This window comes from Peromyscus californicus, unplaced genomic scaffold (genome assembly GCF_007827085.1).
Source record: "Peromyscus californicus insignis strain IS unplaced genomic scaffold, ASM782708v3 Scaffold_9__1_contigs__length_137607984, whole genome shotgun sequence".
Lineage (NCBI taxonomy): Eukaryota > Metazoa > Chordata > Mammalia > Rodentia > Cricetidae > Peromyscus > Peromyscus californicus.
This window is the reverse complement of record NW_026294617.1, coordinates 72030507-72040063: the sequence shown is the minus strand read 5'-3', so window position 1 is coordinate 72040063 and position 9557 is coordinate 72030507. Positions and strand designations below refer to the sequence as shown.

Below are 9557 nucleotides of genomic sequence, written 5' to 3'. Positions count from 1 at the left end.
CAATCCAAGGAGCTGTTCAGCTGGGACCTACAGGTGTCTTCCAGAAGCAGCAGCCAGTGATGTTACAAATGACACTTGGGTAGACTATGGGATGTGTGGATCATTTACGGTGACACTGGGGAAAAGTAACCAGGCCTCTCCCACTTTACTATAACTGTAAAGAAGTTGGAATACTGAGGGGTCAGGTTTGACTCTGCTGCACTCTAGGTAAGTATACAAAACCCTAGTCAAATGACACAAATAAAAATTTTTCAATAAATTTGTAGGATCTAGTAGTATTTCTGTTTACAGAACCCCATTTTAGTCCATCCAGCTCTGCTAATCTGTGCATGTATGTGCGGAATCCTCATTGCCACACCAGTATCAGGAGGCTTCTCTCTTCCTTCTTAGCACTTATTATTGGCAGAGTAGAACATGCCCCATAATGCTCTTATGAAAACTGAGAAAAGTAGGCAAATGTGAGTAGATCATACTCCATCTGACAGAGAAGTGTTTTTGGTCCAGGCCAGCAAAAGTCTCATTGTATTGAAAATGTTGCAGGGCATTGATTCCGAAAGAATTCACACTGTCTAGGTCAACAGTTTTCAACCTTGCTAATGCTCAGACCCTGTAATACATGTGAGGATTATTTCATTGTTACAAAGATCTGTAATTTTGCTACTATTATGAGTAATAATGTAAATATCTGATATGCAGGTTTTCTGATATTCTACCTCTTGGAAGCATCCTTAGACCACCAAAGAGTTTGGGACACACAGGTTGGAAACCACAACTCCAGGCCATGCGTGCCAGAAAACAAGGTAGGTTGCCTGCAGATCTTCTCTTCTCTCTCTGTTCTTTCAGATCCAATGCCCCATTCTCATCCCCAGCTCTGCAGCAGAGCACCCTGAAACCTTCTCTGTACCCCTGTGTGCAGATCCCATACATCTTCCCCTTCTAATCTCCACACCCCCGACTCATTGCTTTGTCCCAGCTCCCAACCCAGCAAGGCACCCTTGCTAACCCACTCTTTCCAGGGAAACAAGTAGGCTGAATGCAAGATCCACAGCTCTACTTTTGCTCCTCTAATTTCAACTTTCCTGGTGTCATCCTCTCCTCTGTAGTAGAAAATCTGCTGTGGTCTCTTTCCTGTCAGACCCTATCTCCACTGGTTCATGAAGATCTTCTTCCCCAATCTTCCTTCCCCAACTCAACCCATCATCCCAGCCTCCAGCAGCAGGCATTCACTAAGAACACACCAGTAGAACAAGACAAAGAAACAGGTAAGCCAACTGAAGAACTTCCTCCTTCCCTCCAAACCCAATCCCCCAGTCTCATCCCTAGAATTACAACAGAACACCAGCTGCAGCTTTCTTCCCCACTCACCCACCCAGCTAAAATCTCCTGTGGATTCTACACAAATTCTTCCCCAATTGTTTCAAAATATTTTTAATGATTCTTTGGAAATTTCACACCATGGATCCTGAGCACTCTTGTTTCCCAGTCCCACTAGATCTGACACCCCACCAGGACACAAGTTCTGATACCTCACAAGGACAACAAAGTAGATCTGACCTTGTTGGTGGGTGGGGTGGTGGTGCAGGTGAGACTGCCTGAGGGTGAGAGGACAGGAGAGGTGACTGTACTCCTTGCTGCCTGCCTCAGTGGGTGAGCTAGCAATGGCAATGGTAGAGAAGTCACCTTGTTGGTGTCCATGAGGGAAAGCTGGGAGGCTGACCAACCCAGCTATCACCCAAGCCCAGAACCAGGAATATGGGGTGGTTCATCCAACATTCACCTCATGTATGAACTGCTGGAGCATGTGAAGTGGCCGGACCTACAGATCCAAAGCTGCAGGATCTCTGTGACACAAAGGATCTCTATGACACAAGGCAACAACGAAGGTTATCCAAGAGGAGTCCCAGTGAGGACCCATGTAGCTAGCGGTATAGGAGAAGCCAGAGACCTCAGACCAGAACAATGACTCATTGTTCATTGCAATGAACACTTACAAGTAAAGATGTAAAGTAAAGATGGACTAAAGGGTACACTGTGGGACTCACTATGTCACACTACAGCCTCTACTCTGGGACTTTATTTTTGTATGGTAGTTAGTTTGGTTGTTTTTGTTTTGATTTTTTTGTTTCTCTTTTGAATTTTGTTTTGTTTTGTGGGAGAGGCTGTAAGGGTGGAGGGTGGCTATGAAGGGACAGGGAGATGGATGGATTGGGATGTATGATGTGAAACCTACAAAGAATCAATAAAAAATTGAATTATAAAAAGCCAAGCATTTAATCTCAGCCCTCAGGAGGCTGAGGTAGGCAGATCTCTGCATTTTTGAGTCCAGCTTTCTCTTTAGATTGGGTTCAGACAGCCAAGATGATGGAGTAGCTCTGAAAAACTAGTTTGTTCTCTAAAGCTTTGGCAGTCTGAAATATTTTAGCAGGAATTCAAGAGGTGTGGGGGACCAGCCCCCACCTTATACAGGGTTCCTATGAGGAGGAGAGAGGAATACAGAACTTAGAATGATAGGCCTATCCGAGAAGAAGGAAGACAGAAATACAAGATAGCTTCAGGAGGACCTAGGTCAATACCCAATGGCCCAGAACTTTATTCAAAAGGGCTTCTTATAACAATGCCAAGGTTACACCCCTGCCACAAGGTTACAGTGGTCTTTCCTGGAACACTTGCAATTATCCCAGTCACAGTTGAGCACATTGAGGAGAAAAAGACCTCCCCCTTACTAGATACAACCAAGTATAGACCCTTCCAAACACCTGGCATCCAGGTCCATGGTCCAGTCATCTTCTTATGCAGTCCTGCTAGATAAAGCAAGCACTGATCTCACTAGGAAACCTCTATAGGCTCCCACAAAGAGGTAGGAAGTCATGATTTCATCCCTATGTCCCTTGTTCTTTCTTTTTTGATGGCTTTTCACTCTGCATGTCTGGCTCTCCTAGAAGATGCTCTATGGACCAAGTTAGCCTCAGACACATAGAGTTGAATCAGCCTTTGCTTTCAGACTACTGTGGTCAAAGCCATAGACTACCACAACATGCCCAGTTCATGAAATTCTATTTAATTACCTTAACCACACTGTTAGTTTTTAGCAAATGGTATAGAAAGCTTGTCTTTAACATTAATAAAGAACATCAAGACTTTATTATTATTATCATTCTTATTATTTTTATTAGTATACTTAAAGCATCATCATCATCATCATCATCATCACTATTAATTTGTGATATGATCTCACTAGGTAGTTGTGCCTATCTAGAATTCCTGATGTAGAGCAGATTGGTCCCAAAGTCTTATACTCTGTGAGTTTTGAGATTAGAGATGTGAATCCCCATGTCCCTGAAAGACCCTAACCCTTCAGGCTTACACACCCCCCAAGCCCCAGGAGAATGAGGAACTAAAAAGCTAGTTCCAAGGGCAAACTGACTCAGCCACCCCTGCCACAATGTAACAATGTAAAGAGATTTCTGTTAAGAGATGTGCTCAACTGTGACTGGGATAATTGCAAGTGTTCCAGGAAAGACCACTCTAACCTTTGTGTAAACTTCACTCCCACCCCTTGAGGTTTTGGGAAGAATGTGCATGCGGACGTGACTGTCCCCACCCTGTGATCAGGCCATGATCTTGTGAACTTAGTCTGTAGCCGTAAATCAATTGAAACAAAATTGTATGGGAATTGTAATCTTATGGCTTTTGTGGGTTTTTCCTTTAAAAGTGCCCATGTAGCTGCAGTAGGCGCGACTCTTGCTCTTGGGAGGAGAGTAGCCCGACTGATTGTACAGCTGCACCAATAAACCTCTTGCTGTTTGCATCAACTGGACCAGAGCCTGGGTTCTTGGGGCGCCCAACTGAGAAGGTAGTACCCTGGGTCTGGGGATATCATCCCCACACAACAAAGAATGAGTAACATCCACCTCAGAATTACAGTGCCAAGTGTTCTGTGTCCTTGCTGGAACCAGTTCTCTTTGGGACAGTGATGAGCCTTAAGAAAGGAAGAAATGAAGGGAAGGCCCAAGGAGGGTAAAGTGTGAAAATATATATAGTTCAGAAGTAGGGAACTTCCTAACATGTTGGACAGTCCTGACTTTATCTCCTGCAAAACACACAGATGCAGCTGCCCACAGATGACAGCATGTATATGTGCAATACCACAGAGAGAAGAACGCTGCCTGGAGATCAAGTAGAGGATGTCAGAGACTCACTGAATATTTAAGATTTATTTATTCTCCAGAGCATTCCTTAAAGGGGTCAAGAGTCAGGATGGGTGGTGCTCATGCATAATCTTCTTACCTGTGAGGATGAGGTGAAAGGAATGCAGCAAGACAGTCTTAAAATAAAAAAAAACAATGAAGTAAATATATATACATATATGGAAACACAGAGACCATGAGAAAAATCTCGTTCTGCTTTGGGCAGGGGGCAAGAGAAAAATCCAGCCAAATTCAAAGGTGGAGAGAAACGTCTTTATGTCTCCCTGTTGATTTCTTCCATCTCTTCATGCTGTGGTGAAACTCAGTAGACAGCCCAGGCCAGAGGACTCTCGATTACATCCCCTCAGGCTCTGCGTGCTAGAGTATATAGGGCCTACCACTTACATTCCACTAATTTAAGAATATTTTTTCGCCAGGCGGTGGCGGCACACTCCTTTAATCCCAGCACTCGGGAGGCAGAGGCCGGTGGATCTCTGTGAGTTTGAGGCCAGCCTGGTCTACAAAGCGAGTTCCAGGAAAGGCACAAAGCTACACAGAGAAACCCTGTCTTGAGAAAAAAAAAAAGAATATTTTTTCAGTATGTCTTATTCCTGCCCTTGCCAATCATTTTATTATTGTCTCTCTAAGGATTTAAGAAGTCAAACATTTGATACCAGGCCTCAAAAGTCAGAGGTAGGCAGATCTCTATATTTTTCAGTCAGCTTGGTCTATAGAATGAGTTCAAAGACAGTCAAGACTGTGGAAGGACACTCCCTTTCAAAAACAGAAAGGGAAAGAACCCAAGTCAGGCTGAAAGTTACTTTTCATTGTGTATATGGTTAACCCACACAGCTCAAGATACTCTTGAGACAGGCTTAGGAGGATTGCTTATATGCAGGAAGGTCATTGTGAAAAATGTCTAGAAATAGGTCAAATTAACTATATTTCCTCCATATATGTAATGAATGTATAATTTAATCTTCCTTCTTTGGCTTAGGCTTGCATTGGGAAACAGAGGAAGTAGGAATCCTGGATGTTTGACAGGTGTGTCTGGGCATACCAAACAAGAACTTGTCTCCAAAACCAAAAGAAACTCAATAAGACCCCAGTCAAGGTCCACACCTTTAAATATGTCCTCCTCATCAAAGAACAGATTTGGAGGCTGGAAACAGTGATGTCCTTCTTTAATTATATTCAGGAGGCAATGGCAGTCTGCAGTGGCAGCCTGGAATACACAGGGAGTTTAAGGGGAGCCCTAGGAAACAGTTCATTTGAGTTGAGGCTGTCCTTCTTAAGTGGCTTAAACTCAAAAACCCAAACACACTAAAATTAAATGTAAGAGAAAGCAAAACAAAGGTCTAGTATAATTTTTTAAAACAAGAGTTTAGCAGAGACATCATCATCAAGGAGAATATGTAAGTGGTGAATAATATGTAGTTATTAAAAAATGAAGTAGCACCAATTAAAGGTGTATCCCCAAGTCTCTAGGTCTGGATTAAAGGTGTGTGTCTTCCTTCCTCAAAAGTCCTTGTTTAACATGGATCTATCTACTTCACCTTAAGCAATAATTTCTCACAGGTGTGCACTCAATTTTGGTGTATTGTTAATTCCAGATATAGTCAAGTTGAGAACCAAGAATAGCCATCACAAGGGTGTGTTATTTCTTTGGTTAGTCTTCCATCAGTAAGGGATCATGTCAACATTTGCACAGCTATTATTAACTCTTGTATGTTATTACAATGACTGCTGCTATAAACACTATCAGGGAAGGGTTGTTTTCCTTAATGTGTCAGTGGTCTTAGTTTTCACAACATGGATGGCAGGTGAAGACCTCATACATGGTAAGGTGGAATCAGAGCCAGGAACCCCTGAAGGTGACTCTATTCTTTCCTCCTTTTATTCCATCCAGACCCACAGTCCCAGGATGACTCCAACAAACTTTAGTGGTGGTCTTTCCCCTGCCTCTCAGATAATCCTACTTGGAAACCGTCTTCCAGATCCATCTAAGGGCACCAAGACAAACAAAATCAGAAACAATAGGTCCCACTTACCAAAATGGAATCAAGGTCAGACATGTGTTTTAAACAAACCTAGTAAAATAGCAAAATCACTAAAAGTCTCCCCACCAGAAAAAAACCCAGGACCAGAGAGTTTGAGGGAAGCAGTACCTGCCACTCTGACCCCAAACCCACATGGAGAACAGTCACTGATGTTACTAGTTAGTCACCTGCCAAAGGTTCCTAAGAGGAAACAAAAATTTAGGCATCAAAACCAGTTGATTGATGTATTCTGTATTGAGGGATGAACAGCACTGGAGTCAGACTTTCATTAGAGCTAGGCTGGGAATTGCTGAGTTGATTGAATCACTGAGGTACCTTCATGTCTTCTAGGCTTAGTGAATCTCTCCAGACCTGATGAACTGGAGAGAGATGATAGATGTGGGGAGTATTTAACAGATCACATTCTAAGGGGAACAGTCTCAAAACCCCTGCTTTGGTAACTGTTGAATATTTTCTGCACTATTTGGAAACCAGAATGTGGTCTCACTTTTTAAAAATGGTTTGCTTATTTATTTAAAGTTTTTTTTTTCATTTAACATACCACACACTGTTATCCTATCTCTCTTTGAAGTCCTAGCAAAGTAAGCATGGAAGTTGAAAGTTTAAAGAGGACAGAACTCACCAGTGAAGGATGGAAATTATGAAGTATTAAGAAGCTGAAACTTGGCAGTAAGCATGATGGAGTTGAGAAGCACTTAGAACACCCTTAACTGGATCTGGAAGAGTGTTTCCAAAGAGGATTATCTGAGGGGGAGGGAGAGACCACTATGGAAAGTTGGTGGTGCCATCCTGGGGACTGTGAGTCTAGATGAATAAAAGGCAAGAAAACAGACTGTCACTTTCAGGGTTCCCTCCTGGCTCTGCTTCTTACCCACCGGATATGAATTCTTACTCCCTGACCTCCATGTTGTGAACCCTGAGTCCCCTGACAGGGTAAGGAAAACACCTCTCCTGGATCATGTTAGTGGTAGGAATTAGTGTAAAACCCCTGTAAGAGTAGATAACAGCTCTGCGGAATGGACACAAACCCTTATTTTACAAAAGATGAACCACAGAAAGCAAAATACACTTTTGGTGGTTATTCTTGATTCTCAACCCAACTAGACATGGAATTAACTAAAATCCTAATATGGAGGGTAAACTGTGAGAAATGTTTTGCTTAAGTTGAAGTAGGTAGATACACTTCAAATACAGACTTTGAAAGTAAAAAGAAACAAAGATCTAATCCGAATCTCAGGGCCTGAAGACACACACCTTTAATCCAGATCTTGAGTCTAGAAGACACACCCTAAATTGTGTCACACCCTCTGTTGGAAGCATATAAAAGGACATGGAAGGAGGAAGCTCTTGCTCTTTGCCTGCTTGCCCTCACCTTGTAGCAAGTCCATTCCTTCCCCGGCAATAGAGAATTTTCCTTCAGAATTCCAGCATATACTGAAGACCCAGGGACACATCCAACCTCCTGGACTGAGTAAGTACTAGATTCTTGGATTTTCCCTTCACAGCTAGCCAATGTGGGAATAGCAGGACTGCAGCCCTAAGTCATTCTAATGAATCCCCTTTGTTCATACACAGAAAGAATAATTATATATGTTCTGTTACTCTGCAGAACCCTAGTATAACATTTTTGATATGAGTGTACAAAATGTTCCAAATTTTCAAAAGTTATTTATAATTATGAAAACTGGGTACCTATTGACCTAAGATTCAATCTAGAAAAAAATGGAGTGATGTAAGAATCCCTAGTAGCCTACACTGTCTTCTCTGAAACTAGTATTGAAATCTGGATAGAAAATTTCAGACCCAAGTTTCCACCCTCATAGAAGATGGAACAGAAATAGAAACTAAAAATCTAATCCAGGTCTATTATTGTATCCCTCAGAGTGAAGAGGAAACAATTGCTAGTTCTTCATTTTGGATCCAGTTTAACCTTCAAACTACCTCCAGAAATGTCAGGGGACCAGACAGCCCAGAGATGTGACCACACCCAAATCAGCGTCCAGAATATTTTCTACAGTTGGACCATCAGCAACTTCCGTTTTTTTCTGGAGGAAATTCAGGAAAACATTACAAGCCCAACTTTCTCAATAGGAGCCAATGACAAATGGTGTTTGAGAGTACACCCGAAGGGAGTGGATGAAGAAAGTGCAGATTACCTGTCAGTTTACCTAGTGTTGCTCAGCTGTCTAAAGAGTCCTGTTTGGGCAAAGTTCCAGTTCTTCATATTAAGCACCGAAGGAGAGACAACCCACGGTGAGAGCAAACCTATAGTCTCTAGGTTCGAGCCAGGTGTTGAACTGGGATTTAAAAAGTTCATCCTTCGAAACTTCCTCTTGTCGTTTGTGCCTTGGCTTCTCCCAGATGACAAGCTCACCCTCCTCTGCAAGGTGAGCATGGTTGACGACTCTTTGAGCACCTCTGACCAGAACAGAAAGCCAAGAATTCAGGTTCCTAGATGCACATTGGCAGATGAGCTAGGAGAGCTGTGGGAGAACTCCCACTTCACAGACTGCTGCCTGGTGGTAGCTGACCAGGAATTTCAGGCTCACAAGGCCATCTTAGCAGCTCGCTCTCCAGTTTTCAGAGCCATGTTTGAACGTGACATGGAAGAGAGCAGAAAGAACCACTTTGAGATCCCTGACCTGGAGCCACAAGTCTTCAAGGCAATGATGGGCTTCATTTATACTGGAAAAACACAAGACCTCGACAGCATGGCAGATGTTCTGCTGGCAGCTGCTGACAAGTATGGCCTGGAGCGTTTGAAGGTCATGTGTGAGGATGCCCTCTGCAGGGACCTTTCTGTGGAGAATGCTGCCCACACACTCTCCCTGGCTGACATCCATAGAGCAGGGCAGCTGAAAACCCAGACACTGGATTTCATTACAGCACATGCTTCTGAGGTCTCTGAGACCTCAGGCTGGAAGACAATGGTGGAGTCATGTCCCCACTTGGTAGCCGATGCATACCATTCCCTGGCTTCTGCTCACCGCTCTTTCCGGCAGCCCCCCTCAAACACATAAATCGACCCTAGTACCTGGTCAGCTGTGACCCACTTGTGTCTCCCAGAAGCAGCAGCCAGTGTAGTTATCGATTACACCTGGATAGACTATGGGACCTATATAGCATTTACAGTGAATCTGGGGAAAGACAGATGGTGGATGAGGCTTTAATACAGGTGGAAATGAGTTGAATGGAAGGCTGGGGGAGGGGAAGGTCTGGACTCTGGTACAATCTACTCAGCCTTTTCCCTGTTGCTGTACTGGTTTGATTTTTGTCCAATGAGTTGTAAACTGGAATTCATATTAATTGC

The 9557-nt window shown here is 43.2% G+C and overlaps 1 protein-coding gene across 1 annotated transcript; it reads left to right on the top strand.

Moving 5' to 3' along the window:
- Nucleotides 1-8196: 8196 nt before the first annotated feature.
- Nucleotides 8197-9267, top strand: LOC128106631 (speckle-type POZ protein-like). Its single transcript, XM_052732200.1, has one exon. The coding sequence runs from the start codon at nt 8197-8199 to the stop codon at nt 9265-9267; it is 1071 nt and encodes a 356-aa protein (XP_052588160.1).
- The last annotated feature ends 290 nt before the right edge of the window (nt 9268-9557 follow it).